Raw genomic sequence first — 20,262 nt, 5'->3', positions numbered from 1 at the left:
GCCTAATAGGTAAGAGAAAGAAATAAAAGACAACCACATTAGGAAGGAAGAAAAAAAAAACCCAACTATTTGCAGATGACATGATTCTATATAAAGAAAATCCCATAGAATCCACAAAAAATCTTTAGTGGTAATAAGGAAATTTAGAAAAGTTGCAGGGGCACAGATCAATGCACAAATATCAGTTGTGTTTCTATAAACTAGTAAAATACCACTATAGAAAGAATTTTTAAAACACCATTTTAAAATAGCATCCAGGACTTCTGGCCAAGATGGAGATGTAGGTAGATACACTGTGCCTCTTTGCACAAACAAAAGAAGGACAACAAATTTAAAAACAAAAAACAACCAGAACTTCTAGAAGATTGGACTGTATGGAAGTCTGACAACCAAGCTGTTAAAGAAGAAACATTTATCCATACTGGTAGGAGGAGTAGATAGGACTCACGACAAGGTGGCAGCTGGAGGGCTGGAGGGGGCAAGGCGGCAGCTTGTGGATCAGGCAAGGTGGCAGCTGGTGGACCAGGCAGTACCACATTTGTGTGTGGACAAACTGGGAGGAACAGCTGGGGAGTGGACAGACAGTGCAACCCAGGGTTCCAGCATGGGGAAATAAAGCCTCAAAACCTCTGACTGAAAAAACCTGTAGGAGTTGTGGTGGTGGAGGAAACTCCCAGCCTCATAGGAGAGTTCATTGGAGAGACCCACAGGGTCCTAGAATGTAGACAAACCCACGTGTTTGGGAATCAGCACCAGAAGTGCCCAATTTGCTTGTGGGTGGTGGAGGAAGTGACTGAAAGCCTGCCCAGACCTAAGCAAGTGGCATTGTTCCCTCTTGGACCGCTCCCCCACATAGGGTGCCTCAAGGCAGCAATGTGGGTTGCCCTGCCCTGAGGAATACCTAAGGTTCTGCCCCTTACTATGTAACAGGTGTGCCAAGACAAAAAAAAAAAAAAAAAGAAAAGAAAAAAGAAAATGCCCAAATGAAAGAACAGATCAAAGCTCCAGAAAAAATACAACTAAGCAACAAAGAGCTAGCCAACCTATCAGATGCACAGTTCAAAACACTGGTAATCAGGATGCTCAAAGAAATGGCTGAGCATGGTTGCAAAATAGAGGAAAGAGTGAAGGCTATGAAAAGTGAATTGAAGGCAAATGCACAGGAACCACCAGCAAGGGGAAGGAAACTGGGACTCAAACCAATGGTTTGGAGCACAAGGAAGAAATAAGCATTCAAACAGAACAGAATGAAGAAATAAGAATTCAAAAATATGAGGAGAGGCTTAGGAACCTACGAGACAACTTTAAATGTTCCAACATGTGCATCATAGGGGTGCCAGGAGAAAAAGAAGAGCAAGAAATTGAAAACTTATTTGAAAAAATAAGGGAGGACTTCCCCAATCTGGCAAAGGAAATAGACTTCCAGGAAGTCCAGGAAGCTCTGAGAGTCCCAAAGAAGTTGGACCCAAGGAAGCACACACCAAGGCACATCATCCTTACATTACCCAAGATTAAAGATAAGGAGAGAATCTTAAAAGCAGCAAGAGAAAAGGAGACAGTTACCTACAAAGGAGTTCCCACAAGACTATCAGCTGATCTCTCAAAAGAAACCTTGCAGGCAAGAAGGGGCCGGCAAGAAGTATTCCAAGTCATGAAAGGCAAGGATGTACATCCAAGATTACTCTATCCAGCGAGCACTTAGAATAGAAAGGTAGATAAAGTGTTTCCCAGATAAGGTCAAGTTTAAGGAGTTCATCATTACCAAGACCTTATTATAGGAAAATAAAGGGACTTATCTAACAAGAAGAAGAAGATAAAAAATATGAAAATGACAACAAACTCACAACTATCATCAACTGAACCTACAAATCGAAAAACTAAGTAAGCAAACAACTTAAAGCAAAAGAACAGGAATAGAATCACAGAAATGGAGATCACATGGAGGGTTATAAGCAGGGAGGGGGAGGGGGGTAAATGGGGGGAAAAGGTACAGGGAATAAGAAGCATAAATGGTAGGTAGAAAATAGACAGGGGGAGGTTAAGAATAGTATAGGAAATGTAGAGGCAAAGAAGTTAAATGTATGACCTATGGACATGAACTAAGGGGGAGGGGAATGCAGATGGGAGGGGGGTCCAGGGCAAAGTGTAATTAAGGGGGGGAAATGGGACACCTGTAAAAGCTTAATCAATAAAATATATTTTAAAAATAAATAAATAAATAAAATAGCATCCAAAAGAATAAAACACCTAGGAAAAATTTAACCAAAAACATGAAAGACTCGAACACTTGAAAACTACTAAATATTGCTGAAAAAAATTAATGAACACCTGAATGAATGAAAAGACACCTCATGGTCACAGATTGGAAAGTTCAATATTATTAAGACAGCTGTACTCCCCAAAGTGATCTACACATTCAATGCAGTCCCTATCAAAATTCCAGTGGCCTTTTTAGTTTTTGCAGAAATGATCTATCCAACTCTTAAATTCATATGCAATTACAAGGGACTCCAATTAGCCAAAACAACACTGAAAAAGAAAAAGTAGGAGGATTCATACTTCCTGATTTCAAAACTTATTAAAGCTACAGTAATTGAAACAGTGTGGCATCAGCCTATGGACAAACATGTAGACAAATAGAATACAATTGAATGTCCACTAATAACCTAAAACATTATGTCCTATTGATTTTATTTACAATGGTGCCAAGACCATTCAGTACAGAAAAAAATAGCCTCTTCAAAAAATGGTGGAGCCAACTGGCTCCTCATGCAAAACAATAAAGTTGCACCCTCACCTCATTCCATATATAAAAAATAACTCAATGTGAATTAACTATCCAAATATGAGTTAAAAATATAAAACTCTTAGAAGAAATAAACTTTCATGACCACAAATTTGTCAATGGACTTTAAAATTTCACACCGAAAGCTTGAGCAAAAAATGTATTAGACTTCATAAAAATGAAAGTCTTTTGTACATCCAAGTACATTTTCAAAATATGAAAAGATAACCTACAGAATGGGGGGAAATATTGAATATTTGTAAATCACACATTTTATGAATCTAATATCCAGTATGTAGAAAGAACTCTTATAACTCAAAAACACACAAACAACCCAATTTAAAAGTGGACAAAGAACTTAAACAGGCATTTCTCCAAAGAAAATATACAAATGGCTAATAAGCACATAAAAGATGTTCAACACCAGCAGCTGTTAAGGAAATGCAAATCAAAACCACAATGAAATACCACTTCAATCCCACTAAGATGGTTAAAATAAAAAGACAGATAATAAGCTGTCTTGTGTTGGTGATGATGTGGAGAAATCGTCACTGCTCATACACTGCTGCTGGGAATATAAAATGGAACATCCATTGGAAACAGCCTGACAGTTCCTTCAAAGGAGGAATATAGAGTTATGTGAGCCAGTACTTCCACTGTTAGGCATAAACCCCAGATAATTGAAAACATATGTTTACACGGAAACTTATGTACAAAAGTTATAGCAACATTGTTTATAATAGTCAAAAAGTAGAAACAATCCAGATGTTCAAGGACTGACTAATGGATAGACAAAAGTGGAACACCCATACGATGAAATACTACTCAGTCATAAAAAGAAATCAAGTTGATACTTGCTACAATATGGACAAACCTGAAAACATTATGCTAAGAGAAAGAAGTAAGACATAAAATACCATGTATTATATGACTCCATTTATATGAGATATTCAGAATAAGCCAATTCATGAGGACAAAAAGTAGTTTAGTCATTGCCAGGGAGTGGGGAAAGAACAGAATGGGTAGAGACTGCTGAAAAAATACGAGAATTCTTTTCAGAGTGATGAAGCTGTCTGGAGTCAGATAGTGGTTATGGTTTCACAGGCTTGGGAATTTACTAAAACCCACTGAGCTGCACACTTTAAAAAGGTGCATTTTGTGGTATGTGAATTGTATTGTGAAGGTAAACTTTGCTGATTTATATTGGGAAGGTCTCTACAGCTGTAAGAACAGATCAGGGGCTGGAGTGAGAGAGACCCTTAACAACTGTACATGTGAAAAAGGCTTCTGCGTTTCCTCTGTAAACGGTGTAACCTGGACCATGTCCTAGGACACAGCTCACTTTTTCCACTACTTTGGTGGTAGCAGAGGGAAGAGCCTTGTACTGTCCATGGTGCTGACCTCAAGGGATTTAGTTCTTGTAAACCGTCCTGAGAATTTATTTTCCCTAAGGGCTTTTATCCTTCTTCATCTTGGTCCTATGATCAGGGCCCCAGAAGAGTTTATAAGGGTGCATCTGGTGCAACAGCTCACATACTTTTTAATAACTCCCATTGCTCTTGCCCTGAGCAGCCCGAGCCCAGCTTCAATTCACAAATTAAGCCTAAGTTTTGTCCTCTGAGGAATGTCCTTTCCCTTAAGGCCAATCCTATATGTGTTCCTGGTTTTAGAGAGGCCAGAAAAATGGAGCTGCGGGAGAAGGGTAGCCTGGAAGATGGGGGGATCTAAGTTCACTTGGCCACTTTGGGCTGGAGGTAGGTGGTGCTGCCAGTCTCCTTCTTATGGACAAGTCAGCACCGAGAAGGCTCCTGCCAAAGCCTATTGTAAGATAAGCATGGGGTGGAGGGAAGGTATGGGGAAGTCATGGGACAAGAATGCTGGGGGGCAGGATTTGGGGAACAGTGCATTTTATCTGGAACTGAGACCTTCGTCTGTACTGGCTTACGTATTGGGTGGAATTCAGGACAGAGGGTGGGAGAAAGAGCAGAATACAGATGATACTGGTTTCTCCCCCACGTCCCACATGCAATCTTCAGCTTCTTTCCACATCCAGGAGAAAACAACAGGGCCTTTCTCACACTTCCTACCCTCTAATGTTTCCCTTCTAATGTTTTATTACACTACCTTCCTCTTCCTCCTGTCTGCTGCCTCTCCCACTCACTCCAGGTTTTCACCCCTTCTTTGTTGCTATACCTCCATCTTATCCTTCCTTAAATCTTGTCTCTGATGAAACCTCTTAATGCTCCCAAGATGACCACCAGCTAGATTCACCCCTATTTTTGGGACCACTTATTCCTCCTTCCCATCCTGCCTCTTAGTCTCATGTGAACTGATGTTCTGGGAGCAGGGCAGATGGGAGACAAGATTGAGTAACACTAGGAAGGGGCTTGGAATCCTTCCCTTATCCTATACATGTCATGTCCTTCCTTTATGTCTCTTTGCTTTCTTTCCCATCTAGAATCCCTCTAAATCTATTCTCTGTGAAGGTAGGTGGAAGAACCATTTCCAGAGATTCTTATGAGTGTGTAGAAAGCATGCTGGCAATGCTCAGATGATGCTTCTAGGTTCATGAGTCTGGTGATGCTGGGCATTAGAATCCTGGGTGCCCTTCAAGGTCCTTTAAACTGAACTCTTTGAAGCAGTGGCTACTCTATCTCCTCTCCCCTCTCTCAGTGGTCTGACCTGTCCTGGAGCTCCATCCACTATGAAAATATCAAGCATTCTTTTGGGAAACATCCATGAGAAAGTTTATGTGTGCACTAGGAACTGTGTAGCATTGAACATCAGATTCACATTGAATCGCAAGCACATGTGAGGTGACAGAGCCATCCTTATGGAAATACACGAATACACGGCAATGTATGGAAGAGCTCATTACTCTCGGGCCTTGAGGGAGGGGTAGAATTCAAATAAGTGAACAGGATGGGAAGGTAATCAGGTTGGGCACTGGCCTGACGAAAGGCACTGAGGCCAGAGGAACCCAGGAGCTCAGTTTGGATGAAGCCAAGGATTCTTAGAGGGGAGCAAGTGAAAAGATCATTATAGTTAAGAGTGCATTTCTGGGACTAATTAGAGCTGGTTCAGAGTCTGAGCTCTACGACTCATTTTCTCTGTGACTTGGGGAAAATTATGTAACCTCTTTAAGCCTCAGTTCACTTACGTGTAAAGTGGGGATAATTAATAGCAATTACTATATTTTATAAACATGAGAATAATGCATGAGAATTAAACAGGATAATGCTCACCATAGGGCCTAGCACATAGTAAACTTTCAATAAATGTTTATGACCACAATGGCAACAATTACCATCACTGACAATAAATGTTTTACTACTTCTGCTGAGCAGCAGATAGATCTTAAAGAAAGTCAGGAGCCGGGTAGCGTGGAAACCCCTAAAAACCCATGTAAGTGTGAGTTCTTTCCTGTAGACAATGAAGAACCACGGTTTTTTTTTAAGGAATTAACAATTTTTGGGGGTTCAGAACAGAAGCCCATGGGTGTTGAGGACCTCTATGTTTGTCATACTTTTTCCCCTCCAAGTTCTTTCAGGACTGTTTCCTAGTCTCATGAGTTGCTTTCTCTTCCAGCAGCAAATCCGGCCCTTCTCCTTCCTCTTCTCCAGAGTGGCCGTGACCGCCTGGTGCTTCCAGCCAACCTCATGAGCCGGTGCCCTAGGGAGGCAAACTTCCATGTAGGTTTACCACGCACGACTTTGAGGATGGCAGGAATCACCCTCCGCTTTTTCTTGTCATAGGGTGGCGGGATCCACGGGATTCCATCAAACACCTTGAGGTGGTCAAGGGAGGCCAGGCCTCTCCTGGTCTTGGAGGGGAGCATGCCTCACAGGTCTGCCAAAGGATGCAGCTGGGGGTTTGCGAGTGGGTCGGGGCCGCAGGATGGGTGCTCATCCACTGGTGGAGGAAGGCCAGGTACTTCCACTTGTTTCTACAGAAATTTCCAGAAATGTTGATGCTCTCACAGCGTATGACCTCTGGGCCCAGCAATACCTGCTTGGCCACTGTGGCTGCCAGGCCACTCAGGAGGTGACTGCAGCCACTCAGCACTTCCACAACCACCTCTTAAAAACCATGGAACATTTTTGAAAAGAAGGTTGATCTAGAAGAGAAAATATCTTTTAGGCAGTTGACTTCTCTATGATGTTGGGCAGTGTGCATCTCTGACTGATAAAGGCCTATAAAAGGGTATGATAGCTGTAGTCTTTATACAGACAAAGATAAAAATAGAGCTAATAAAGCTACACTGATGGCATTTGAGGAATAATGACCAAGTGGGAGGGTTGGGGGCAGAAGCTTCCTCAGAGAGGCCAGACCATGTCATTTAAGCTGTTGCCCACCCAGTCTCACTTCCCCAAGGACACAGAGCCAGAGAGAAAAACATATTACCCTCTGCTGGGTTTGCTCTGATGCCTCTCCAGGAGTGTCTGCTCCACTCTTGCCTGCCTCAGGGCTTCCTGTCCTACTGGGCAGGGACAAGCCCATTCTAACCCTGAATCCTCATATCATTTTCCTTCAAAAGTCTGCCAGAGGTTCTCAGTTGCCCATGGAGATCCTTTTCAAATGGTTCTCTGCTGGGCGTCAGTGAGGCCACAGAATAAACAGAGTGCCTCTTCCCACAACATCATTTTTACACAAATATTTAGAATAAATACGAGTTTTCGATGTGATAAACATGGCAATATTCTGAGCACTGTTAATATCTCACAGGTACTTTTAGAGATAATTCTCATTTCTATTTGTCTACAGAAGTTGATAGGAAAAATTTTGCATGTATGTATTCAGTGTGACTCTGCTGTCCCTCCCGTGTCTGAGGCGGGAGAGAGGGAGGAGTCCTTTTTTATGTTCTGTTATCAGCCTGGGGTGGGGACTCGGCAAATTTTCCCAAACAATTAAACAATTTAGGAAAACTGTAAGCCAAGGGAATGGGTTTTAACACAGAATGGTCACTGAGCAAAAGAAAATGTTTCTTCCCTATCCCATATGTTATGTAACACCTTGGACTTACCAAAGTTTTCCAAGCCACAATGCTTAACATTTAAAAGCCCTGTCAAAGATGGTCTACAGATGCAATAGCAAATGCACACAAATTTAAAATAGGAGACATGAGAGTTCAAGGAAATCTGGCGTTTGGCCTGGGCTGCATTGAGCTCCCTGTGCAGAGGGCCCCGTGAGGACAGATGCCATTAGAGAAGCATTTCTGTGGAAAAGGTTGAGAAGCACTCGCCATCCAGGCTGTACTACAGCTGAGATCCTCTGCTTGTTTTCCTTCACATTTGCCTCTGAATTTGCCCGTGACAGCCTCCTCTAGTGCCCACCTCTCTTCCTCAAACCTCTGCCACGAAGAGGTGTCTATTTGTTTACTTAACAATGGCTAGTCTCTACTTGCCATACTCAAGATTTTTGCAGCTAGGTCGATGTTATTTGTGGTCACAGGTGCTGGCTGACCTGTTTATTCACTCATTGATGGATCCAACTGTATTTGTGTTGCTGTGGTTCACAAGGCTCATATTGGGCACAGTGGGTATGAATCAGATATGAAACCCACGGACAAGGACAGCGTGATTTGAAGAGAAAAAGACCAATAAATGCCCATGATACAGTGTCGGGTGTGGTTAGGGTGGTAAGTCTGCAAGAGCCTGGAAAATGTGTTTATCTCCACGGAAAGCTCTCCTAAGTTTCATCTTGGAATGGCACAGAATAGTGACTTTGGTCAACTCCATCCTGATACTCCACAGGAAAATGATGCAATTTTCATAATTTTTGTTTGCAGGCTTCTCTCTAGGTATGTGGAAAAGATCCCATGGAACCACAGAACACCACACGGGTGTCAGAGTTTGTCCTCTTAGGGTTCTCACAGACCCAGCAGCTCCAGAAACTCCTGTTCCTGGTGTTTCTGTTTGTCTACGTCACCACCGTCGTGGGAAACCTCCTTATTATGGTCACAGTGACCTTTGACTCCCGGCTCCACACCCCCATGTACTTTCTGCTTCGAAATCTGGCTGTCATTGACCTCTGCTATTCCACAGTCACTTCTCCAAAGATGCTCATGGACTTCTTTCATGAGACCAAGACCATCTCCTACCAGGGCTGCATGGCCCAGATCTTCTTCTTCCATCTCTTGGGAGGTGGAACAGTCTTCTTCCTCTCAGTGATGGCCTATGACCGCTACATAGCCATTTCCCGGCCCCTGCACTATGTCACCATCATGAACACTCGATGGTGTGTGGGGCTGGTGGTGGCTGCCTGGGCAGGGGGCTTTGTCCACTCCATTGTCCAGCTGGCTCTGATGCTCCCATTGCCCTTTTGTGGCCCCAATGTCCTGGACAACTTCTACTGTGACGTTCCACAAGTGCTGAGACTTGCCTGCACTGATACCTCCCTCCTAGAGCTCCTTATGATCTCCAACAGTGGGATGCTGGTTCTTATCTGGTTCCTCCTCCTTCTGGTCTCTTACTCAGTCATCCTGGTGATGCTGAGGTCCTACTCAGGACAGGCAAGGAGGAAGGCAGCTTCCACCTGCACCACCCACATCATCGTGGTGTCTATGATCTTCATTCCCTGTATCTACATCTACTCCCGGCCCTTCACCCCCTTCCCCATGGACAAGGCTGTGTCCATCAGCTACACGGTCATGACCCCCATGCTCAACCCCATGATCTACACCCTGAGGAACCAGGAGATGCAGGCAGCCATGAAGAAGTTAGGCAAGCGCCTAGTGATCTGCAACAGGGAGTGAACTTTAAATAGGTCAACTTTCAATGACACGCTTCTCTCTAAACTTTCATTTTCCCATGTGAAAACAGAATTCTTTATGGAGTAGGGCAATTAAGATTAAATTAATATTTCTATGGCCCTACTCCTGTGTCAGATACTGTGGTGGGCACTTTTATCTCATTCTCAGAAAACTGACAATGCATATATTATTTTTTATATTAAACAGTTTGACAAATGAGGAGACTCAGAGAGAAATGACTTGCTCGGTAATGGGCAGCAAGGGAGTGGCAGATGCTGGCCAGGCACCTGTTTCCCCTGACTCCAAGGTTGGAGGCAGGAGATGTGGGTGAGCCTGGAAACTCAGGGTCTCCCACACCTGCAAGGGAAAACCTGAGTGTTCCTCATCTATGGGTCAACATATCTGCAATAAATGGTCAACAGTTTCATCTTAACTCTGGAACGATCACATTCTTTTCTGCTCTCTATGTCTCTGCCTTATCACCCACTCTGGTATATAAGAAGTCATCTCCCTTTTAACATTGTATAAATATTATTTCCCATAAGCACATTTGCCCATTGTATGTTTTCTTACTACCAGACACTCCTTGGATAGCCTGTGAAGTACTCTACTTTCTCGACACAGTCTTCACATCATTTGGAAGACAAGGCTGAGAGGAGTATGTAGGACGGTTGGGGAACCAAGGTCAGAGAAGGCAGAGCCATAATATGAGTGTTCCAGGTCTGGGCTTGTGAGTTCAGTTCCAAGGCCAACCCCTCGTGGGCGTTCCCTTTGACTTCTGCCCTGGAATCAGAGCACCTTGAGGGCAGAGGCTGTGCTTTAGTCACCTGAAATCGTCCCAGCACCTTGCCCAGTACCTTACACGGAGGCATTTCTGCTTTTCCTGCATCTTGTTCTTTTCCCATCAATTTCAGAACCTAGTTTTTATTTCTGCCTCTATCATATTTCTATTTATTCTCTCCATCTCCTTTGAGATATGCCTCACTTTGTAAAAACCACTGGCCTTGTCCAATGTTGACTCAAAGTTAAGAAGATAGTGTAGAAGCTTTTTACTTCTTCCCTTCTAGCAACCGTCCCACCCAAGAAATAAAAGTCCTTTGGGGCTCTCTCTAAGCCGTCCTGGCAACTCTGACTTTACCTTTCCTGTTCGCATTTCACATGTTTCTCCCCGTTCACAGGGGACCTATGGAGGTGAGGGGAGAGGAAATGGACTTAGCGTCCTATCTCATCTGTGTGGTCTCTCAGAACAGCTTTTCCTCCTTTTACACGAAATTCCTTTACGTGACTGATGATACTCTTCTCATCCTGCCATTCGTCTCTTCTCCAGGTGCAGCATCTGCTAATTGTAACCTATACTGTTGACCCAAAGGGAAGAAATGTGAGAAAAATGTCCTCAGATATCGTGTGCGCACGTTAATTCCACAAGATGAGGTGCTTGATTCTTCACTGACTTGGTTAGGAAATACCCCACTTAAATGAATACAGCTATATCCAGGAAAGTTTATATTTTTAAGACATCTTTTAATGAAGCTATGCTGTTTTTATAATGTAAATTTGGCTCAGATCTGAATTTATGAACCCTAAATGGGTTGCTGCAATGTCTTCTACTATAAAGACTTCTGAGGAGAAAAAAATTAGAAATAAGTTGTCCATAAAATGGCTTACCTTAAAAAATATCCCCAGTGCTCTGATGCTGCCTTCAGTAGAGCAGTGGGCCAACAATAGACCCCACTGAGGCCGTGGGGTTCCAATCCAGGCTCTAACTCCTGTTGGCTGTATCCCTTTCGGACATCAATGAACCTCTACTTCTTTAGCTGTGAAATTTCCACAATGCCTCACAGTGTTGTGTAGATCGATGGCACAATTGTAGAACAGCCAGCACAGTCCATGGCACATAGTAGTTGCTCAATTAATGTTAGTTCTTTCACATATTCCCATTTGCCATTATTATTATTGTGTTTTGTTTACTTCCCATCTATACTTATACATGAAACCCAGAGAGTTAGGCATCCTTACAATCTGAACAATCAGGTCAAGTAATGCGCTTTGGTTATGTTGCTTATTTGTAGGATTAGCCAAAAACAGCTCTCTCAAAAGAAATCCATAAATTCAGGGATAGTCAATTAATTCTGGTCCAGAGAATATTTCACTTCTCAGACTTATTAATCCCTAGATCCTTCCATTTCCGTTGTATTCATAATCAAGCACAGTGATGATTTAAGAGTAAGGAGGAAAAGACCTCAGCCAACCTTGTCTAAGTCATCGACCTCATGTATGATGCACAGAAAGTGACATACCCATCAGGGTCCCACCAGAGAAACAGGACCAGGGGGCTATGGATATACAATGTCCGGCACAAATAACGCCCCTGTTTATTACAAAATCTTTTCTTACGAAATCATAAGCATGCAATTCTGTAACATACCAATATCACACTCAAGCACACCATATGACATTTTAGGTGAAATGCTCAAACTAAAATGATAAATTATTAAACCCATATTATTACGCCACCAACCATGCTCAAGTAGGCCTTACTCCTACCAAACCCTGTACATTGTAAAAGACCTTTTGCAAGGAAAAAATTCAGTCCTACACACTTGTGAGGCGGGCCGGGCAAGTGTGAAACCTGTAGGTCAGGCCATCGGCAAGTGCTGGCTGGAACTCGGGCAGGAGCGAAAGCTGCAGTCCAGAATTCCACTTCCTCAGGGAACCTGGGTTCTGCTCCTCAGGCTGTGCAGCCCATGGCATCAGGCCCACCTGGTTACCTAGGACAAACTCCTTTGCTTAAAATCAGCTGATTATAGACATCAAACACATCTACAAAAAAAAAAAACCCCATAACAGCAACACCTGAAACCTATTTAATGTTATTAACCAATGTTATCCCAATACATTTAATAAAATTTTTAATAAAATTAAAAAAGAATTAGTGTTTTTTTTAAAAAAATCTATTATCTCTTACCTGTGGAAGAGCTTTACATTGTTTCTTATCTCTCTGGCAGATACTTCATTTTGTCAAGTATAAACCTTTGCAGGAAGGAATTCAGACCAACGTGGAAACACTGTGTAGATCAGAGAGTTCCAGAAGTCAGACCCTTTCTACAGCGCATTAAGGTTACAATGCCAGTTAATTCCAGTTTTGATCAATTCCTCATAACGAGAAAATACCCAGGTTTCCTGTACCAATCCGTGTACTGGGAGTAGTAATAATTCACACGTAGGGAATGCTGGCAGTTTATAGTATAGTAGATGTGAGTAGACTTGGCTATGCATGGTGCATCCACGTTGGGGGTCTGGTTGGCAAAATAAAGGGCAAGGTTTACAGGGTAATAAGTTTCCATTGTAGATACAAACGTTTTCACACCTCTGACTTTCTCTAAGTAAAGATCAGTTAAGTTTAAAAGTGGAAGGAGAGGAGAGAGAAAAGGAGGAGGAGAAGAAAAACCAGAAATCAAACCAGTTAATCTTGCTGATTCCATGAGGGTGAACAGCTCACTGTGCTGGGAGCAAGTCCGTGGTTCCCTGTGCGGTTCCAGGAGTGGGAGCAGCAGCTCCATCTGAGGACGTGTGACACGTGCAAATGCTTGGCCTCTGCACTGACCCACTGAATGAAGATGTCTGGGCCTGGGCACACTAATTTGTGGTTTAACACACTTTTCAGGTGATTCAAGGATAAGAATCACTGGTCTAAGGAGACAAGTTCTTCCAAAACATCCAGAGAGTCTGATTTTTTTTGAAGGGACCTTTTGACCTTTTGGATCTTGGCCTGGGAATCCAACATTCTACAGATCTTTGAAATGTTCATTATCCTTGGTACTCTTGGCGCCCAAGGAACACCTCTCAAAGAGTATGTGTTGTTGAGACATTGGAAACTTTTTATCAACTCCCATTGCTCCTTTGGCCCCAGTGGTAATCAGCCCAGTCCTGCTTCCCAAGCCCAGGCCAACAGTTTCTACCTGAAGAAATTGCCTCTTCCCCTAGGGTCACACTCATAGTTGTGTATGTGAGGTATGGGCAGTGGCTAGGAAACCGAAGCTGCAGGCAAAGGATGCTCAAGAAGATGTAAGACCTGAAGGCTCTCTCTCCTTCTGGGCTGAAGGAAGGTGAGAGACCAGGGTCCCCTCATCTGTAAAGAGATCGGCTGTGAGAAGGATCTAGAAACGCTGGCTGGAAGGTGGGGAGAATAATCAAGGCACACAGACTTGACACCAGTGAGTCTCTGAAGGGTGAGGAGGGCCTCAGAAAGCAATGCAGGGAAGGCGGGGATGAAGACAGATGCGTGGGGGTGCACGTGAAAACTCAGGCTTTTAAAGACCAAGTGAAGACTTGGCCCTGCAATTTAGGAGCAGATGCTGAGAGCAAGGGGTGAAGAAATACACCCCCAAATTCTCCACATAGTCTCTTAAAACAAGATCACACAATTACCTACTAATACATTAACTTAGGAAACATTTTTTTGAGCAACTGCCAGATTAGAGTTGCTGTTATAGGTGCAGGACAGAGGGGCTACTAAGTTGTTGAATTTACAATCTAGTGAAGAGAGACAAGAGGAAAAAAATAAATGTCATGTCTGAGATATTTATAAAATGCATTGGAACCCAGAGAAATGAGAAATGACTTCTGATTGGGAGACGTGGGGACAGGAGTACAGAGAAGGGTATATCTGAGTATTTAGTTGAGAAGTTGGTAGAAGGTATTCCAGGAAAGAGAATCCATTACCAAAACCATGGAAAATACCAAACATATGAATTCCCTGGAGAAAAACCAGTTCCTGGGTACCGGGATGCTGGTTAGAAAGGCAGATGGAGGCTGCATTTGGTTGCTCTGTATGGCCTGCTGAGAGGGAGGTGCATGCATGTACAGGAGCATGGTTTTCTGCCCTGAATTGATCTGCAAAGCACGTTAGGGGACTTCTAAGAGTCTGAGTTTTAAGCTGTGGGCACTACACAGCCACTAAGATGATAATGAGGGAGAAACAGAATCAGGTATGAGTTTAGAAAGGCCTCTTTGAACGCTGTCTAGAAAATGGACTGAAATGGAAGCAGAAGGATGAGATTAAAAAGACCTCTAATAGATAACAGATTGCAACAGGCAGGTGAGAGAGGATGGGAGATTGAGAGAAGGTGGCGGGAATGGGAGGCTACCTCTCTGCTCCCATGTTACCCTCCATCTCTCATCTTCCACCCCCTTCTCCACCATTGGCCCCATTCCCTCCCTTTCGCGCCCCAACACCTTTCTACTCCCTTCCTCCACCTGCTCTATCCCTTAACCTCACTTCCTCTTAATCACCCTTCTTTATCACTTTGTCTGCCCTGTTTCTCTTACTTCAACATGATCCTTTGTTTCCCACCTTAGTATTCAATCACATATTCTAAAATCGTCATTACATCAGAAGAGCTGTCCGAGTCCCTTTCATACAATTTCATCAGGTATTCCTTAGTCCAGAGAGCCTCTCTCCCTCCTCTATCTTGTCACAGGACACACACTGTGTATATCCTGTCTTCACTCAGTAAGGGCACCAAGGAGGAGATGGCTCAAGGGGGACAGGATGCACGCCCACAGAACGGTTCTGGAGGGGGGGGGGCGGGCGGGGCAGGCCTGGGCTCTGCTGGGGCGGTTAACAGTCTAGCTTTGGAGTAAACTCCTCCACCTTGCCCCGAGGCGGCAGACTTGGAACCGGCAGCTTCAACTCTCCAAAGTCTATGCTAAACCACCCAAGAAGGGAGTGTGACCGCTTTGACCTCAGTCCTCCAGAGCTCGAACCCCCTTCTCTGTGAAGGAATCGGCGGCTTCCTCTCCTTGGTGTCTGCAAAAGGCGTTCACCTGTGGCAAACCTGGGCCTGGGTGAGCAGGACCAGGCCCCATAGCAGGAGCCCGGGGAGGCAAAGGGAGCCCAGGCGGCCAGGCCTCGGGCTTTCTGGGGGCTCTCTCGGGGCATAGGCGCCCCGTCTCACCTGGAGAGTGCCCACGCTGACCCTTGACCCCCGCAGGACACCTGCATCCCTCGATAAGCGGCCCTCTGCCTCCATGGGGCTCGGAGCCCTGGGGCTGGGGTGCTAGACACTGGCCTAAGTTGCGGGAATCCCACAGACCCCTCCGTCCCGTCCTCCCCACTGCAAAGATCCCCCTGTTCTTCCATCCGTAAGGGGGACCCCTTACGGATGGAAGAACAGGGGGGAGGCCCCCAGGAGATGGCTTTTGTCCGAGCCGCGGCTGGCTGGTTTCGGGCCAACATGCGGGGACGGGCAGGCCTCCCCCACCACAAGCCTCTCTCGGGCAACATGCCCCCGTTGGATATCAGACGAGGTTCACAGGGTCCCTGGGGTCATGTCCGTGGAACTGGACGCTCTCCCTGCCACCCAGAGGACCGCCCGTTTTCCCGAGGACCACTCTTGCCAGCAGGTCTCCCACCCTCGCAGAGGAAGAGTGCCCAGGGAAGACCTGCGGACCTGGGGCTGGGGCGGAGTGCTGGCCACGCTTCCGCGCCAGGTGGAGCGGGCCCGGTGGGCGGGACCCACGCCCACAGACCGACTCTCCCGTGGGTAGTCAGGCCTGGGCTCTGCCGGGGCGGCTAACACTCTGGCTTTGGCAGAAACTTCCCCACCCTGCTCCGAGGCGGCAGACTTGGACCAGGTGGCTTCAACTCTCTAAAATCTGTGCTAAACCACCCAAGAAGGGGGTGTGACCTCTTCGACCTCAGTCCCCCCAGAGCTTGAAGCCCCTTGTCTGTGAAGGCATTGTCGGCCTCCTGCCCTTGGTATCTGCAAAATTCTTTCACCTGTGGTGAACCTGGGCCCCGGCGAGCAGGACCAAGCCCCATGGTAGGAGCCTGGGAAGGCAACAGTAGGCTCTGGGGCCCGGGCTCGGGCTTTCCCTGTTGCTCTCTCGGAGCCCTGGTGCCCTGTCTTACCCAGTGAGTGGCCCTGCCGTCTCTTGATCCTCTGTAGGCCATCTGTAGTCAGCGTGATAGGGTCCACTCCCCATGCCACTTGCCACTTCCCCATGGGCAAAACAGAGAAGAGAAAGTGACATAAATTCAGGGCATGTCTGCAAGACTCTGACTACTTACTGCTATTTTCCTACCTACCCCCATTTTCAGATGCAACAGTCCTTGCAAACAGGAATGGGATCACTTGTTCGTTCGTTCATTCATATTTGTAAATATATATTTGTAATGCCTGATGTAATACTTTATAGGAAGTGCTCTACAACCGTTTTTTTACTATCTCTTTCTTTCCCTTACATTGATAGTTATCCTATCTCTCCCCTCCCTCTTCCCTCTCTCCCTCCTTACGTTGATTTCTGCCAATTTAGTCTTTACATCCATCTGGGTTTTCTCCCCCAATTCGCTGGGGTGTCTAGTGTCCTCTCTGCCTGGACTTCCATGGCACCCCCCCCAATATCTTTCCTCCACTATCAAACTGAAGCTTTGGGGTCAGGTTGTAAGGCAAAGTGAAGAGAAGAAATACGTTGTCATTAGAGTTGAAGGGGCTATGACCCCAACACGTTTAGATAAACAGAGGGGGGTTATTTTAAGGATATAAGGCGGCGTTGGGTATTGTGAAAATATGAAGCTGTCAGGGCTGACACAGCTGGTCTCTCCTCTTCCCTTCTTCCATCTATCCCTCCTTGCTTATGCAACCACGTTAAGTGGCCCAAATGAGCACCTCAGCCCCAAACCCTGACTTTTCCATTCTGCCTTCCACTGTTGACTAGCTCAGTGTTTCATGGTTCAAATTCCAAAGTCTCATAAGAATAATCTGATTGGCTGAGGTTGAGACATGTGTCCCATGTGGCTGAGGGATATGTATTTCATGTGACATATCATGACCATCCAAGCCCACCCCTTCAGCAGGGATTGTGGGTGAGGGCTGTTGCCAGAGAAGGAGATATCAGTGGACAGACTCCCCCCAAACATGTCTGCCATGAAAGGAACAACCAGGGCAACCCTTAAATGTTATCCAAGGAATTTAATGTTAGTTATGTCTAGACATTCATGTTTTTATTTATTCATTGAACTAATATTTGCAGTTTGGGCACCCCACAAGAGGCAGTGTTCAGGGGGTCATGTCCCCCACTGAGCCCCCTCATTCATTAAGTCACTGATTTGAAGCAGAGTGTGCCTTAACTGCAAGGCCACCTTCCTCCTCCCCCTGACCCCAGTCCCTGCCCCTGGGAGTTCCCAGTGTGACGGAGGAGGTGAGGTATAGCTCTCACAGAAGGCCAAGGCAGGAGGGAAGGGAGGGATGGTCCTTGACCTCAGCTGACCCTTCAGCCTGGACCTGAGCATCTTTCCAGTGCTCATCAGAGACCCCTTCTGCCTGCAGAACATTTCTGCCCATTATTGACTTTACTAGCAGATTATAGAGGGCAAACCCTTGCTCAAGGTCACACTGCCAGAGTGGTACTGGCCTCCCAGGCCAGGTCTCCAAGGCCTCACAGCGAGTTTTTTCTGGCCTTGCTAGAATCAGAACACTCAGAGATGCCTCTCTCAGGAGTGGCCTCAGCACTGGAACACGTACATACACACATGCAAACACGTGCACACGCTTCTGACCCTCCCCAGCCTCTGACACAGGGTGGAGCTATTGCAGTTTGAGTTAAGCCCCTTCTCCCTTCAGACTTCAGCATTCTTGTCATGAGAATAGGTCCAAGGACCCCATTCCCAAGACCCCTTGGAACAGGAGCAAGCCCACCAGGCCCTGGGCCCTGCTGTGCTGCAGCTGTCTCCATGGGGACCGTTGGGGCTGAGTAGATAAAGAGATCCAATCAGGCCTGTGGCCAGCAGCTCTGCTGTGGCTGGCAGACGGTTCTTGTGAAAATGGTTGCAGAATGTAGAGGTTTTGAGATGGCCAGGGGAGGGCGGGAAGGAAGGTCCTTGGGTACTACAGCTGAAAGATACCAGGGAGGGAAGGCTCCCTCATGGTCTTAGGTCTGGGCCTCAGCCTGGCAGGGCCAGTCTCTGCAAAGGTGTCCACTGAACCAGGGTGAACAATGTCCCTGACCAGAGGCACCAGATCCTCATAGATGTACAGGCACAAACCCAATCCCTGCTCCCAGAGCTATGACAGACAAGGTCACAGCAGATGCATCCATTCCACAAATATGTGTAGAGGCCCTGCCAGGCATTGTTATGTGCTGAGGCTACAGTGAGCAATGGCACGGGCACACACCTTTCCTGTATGGCACTCACAGACCTGTAGGGAGCTGTAGCTTCATCATATCCAACCACAGAAATACATGTATAATTACAGTGATGTTAAGTTCTATGAAAAGAGCTCTAAGAGTAAGGACCAGGAAGACCCAGCCACTTGAGTTGGGTCTGGTGGGGCTGGGACAGGAAAGGCTCCCTGTGGTTGGGGTCTGGAGGGTCAGTAGGAATCTCCAGCCACAAAAGGGAAAGGGTTTTCATAGTTGAGACCCATAGCAGGTAGGGTAGGCCCTTTTCATGAGCTGAAAGCCAGTGGGTTTAGAGGGCAGAGGAATAGAGACAGGACTGGAGAGGAGAGGGGGCAGGAGCCAGACTGTGCGAACCTGGGGTTTCTTTCTTTAGGAGAAGCTTCATGGAGGGCCAAGACAAGTTGGCAGAGGGGATACTATTCTCATGGAACCAGTGGTACCCGGTCCCCTGGGACCTTGTTGTCCTATGGCCGCCTGGGAGGAAGGGAGAGCAGTTGAAGGGCTGGCTGTTCAGGGTCCTGATCCCCAAGGATGCCCCCATCCTTCTGCTCACCCCTAATTCACAGTTTCCAAGCAGCCTTGTCTCCTCCTGTTGCCCCAAGTGGTCTTTTTGATGTGTCTCATTACAAATCTTTTTTCCTCTGTGGCTCAGACTGGGAATCCGATTTTGCCATTTCCTGGAGAAAGAGCTCTCCTGCACGATTCCCCAGCCTCTGTGGTCCAACCAGGTCCCAAGCCTGTAAGCTTCAAATGAATGCACTTTGATTACTTACCCTTTGATAAGCACTGTATTCTACGTGGAAATCAATTCTCAGTTACACGGTGGCTCCCTCCAACACGTGCATTTGCTGAGAGTAAGTTCCAAGTCATCTGGGTTCAGAATCATCTGAGCTAGCAGTGGCTTAGCCACACACATTGTTGAGTGCCTGCCCTGTGCCAGGCCCTATGCTGCATTCTACATTTATTGCCATGATGACTGTAAGTTGCACATAGCAATGATCTGTATTTGACAATGAAGAGGTAGGCTCAGCGGATGAGGAGCTGATCAAGTGAATGACAGTGCTGGGACTGGGACCCAGGCCCGTTCTTAGTCATCTCCCTATACTGCTCTCAACAAGCTCCTGGGGGCTACGTGCTGTGGCTCCCAGAGGGAGGCTTCCTGCAGAATCAGTAGAGGCCTGGAAGCAGAAGCGGAGGGGAAGGGGTGAGGATAGGGCGGGTGCTGTGCGTGGAGGGTTGAGGTGGCTGGAGCGTAGGGGCAAGGTCCATTGGGGCCGAGTGGGCAGCTAAAAGCAGACTGAAGGGGCAGAAGTCCAGGTGGTGGACCAACTATTTCCTTCGGTCTCCTTGCCTGCACCTCTGCCTGCCTTCCTGCCCCTGCCATGCCTGGGGCGCCTGCCCTCTATAGACTGGTTGTACAGGGCCCCTCAGAGGCCCCTTCCTATCTGCTTGCCTCTCATCAGCACCTTGAGCGGTCAGTGGGCCAACCCCCTAGAGATCAGCCAACATGGCAGGCAAGGTCTAGAGCCCAGGGTCCTGTCTC

General features: G+C 46.2%; 1 protein-coding gene and 1 pseudogene across 3 annotated transcripts; one reads left to right on the top strand and one right to left on the bottom strand.

Moving 5' to 3' along the window:
* Window positions 1-4,389: 4,389 nt before the first annotated feature.
* On the top strand, window positions 4,390-10,008 carry LOC112316521 (olfactory receptor 4D1). 3 transcript variants are annotated; one of them, XM_045182410.2, is made up of 3 exons: window positions 4,390-4,539; window positions 6,374-6,477; window positions 8,574-10,008. In XM_045182410.2, exon 3 carries the CDS (start codon window positions 8,604-8,606, stop codon window positions 9,537-9,539), a length of 936 nt encoding a protein of 311 aa, XP_045038345.2. In that variant the 5' UTR covers window positions 4,390-4,539; window positions 6,374-6,477; window positions 8,574-8,603; the 3' UTR covers window positions 9,540-10,008. The 3 variants fall into 3 exon arrangements, with proteins under 3 accessions (XP_045038345.2, XP_024429159.2, XP_053767148.1); XM_053911173.1 differs by lacking the exon at window positions 4,390-4,539 and adding an exon at window positions 5,494-5,644; XM_024573391.3 differs by lacking the exon at window positions 6,374-6,477 and having other exon boundaries at window positions 4,480-4,539.
* Window positions 6,265-7,285, bottom strand: LOC112316497 (large ribosomal subunit protein uL13-like; annotated as a pseudogene).
* Window positions 10,009-20,262: the final 10,254 nt, after the last annotated feature.

This window comes from Desmodus rotundus, chromosome 9, assembly GCF_022682495.2.
Source record: "Desmodus rotundus isolate HL8 chromosome 9, HLdesRot8A.1, whole genome shotgun sequence".
Classification (NCBI taxonomy): domain Eukaryota; kingdom Metazoa; phylum Chordata; class Mammalia; order Chiroptera; family Phyllostomidae; genus Desmodus; species Desmodus rotundus.
The sequence above is the reverse complement of the archived record's forward strand: the minus strand, read 5'-3'. Positions and strand labels throughout refer to the sequence as shown.

Bases quoted from the DNA above. Each gene is read 5' to 3' on its own strand.
- LOC112316521 (XM_045182410.2), top strand. From the start codon at position 8,604: ATGGAACCACAGAACACCACACGGGTGTCAGAGTTTGTCCTCTTAGGG.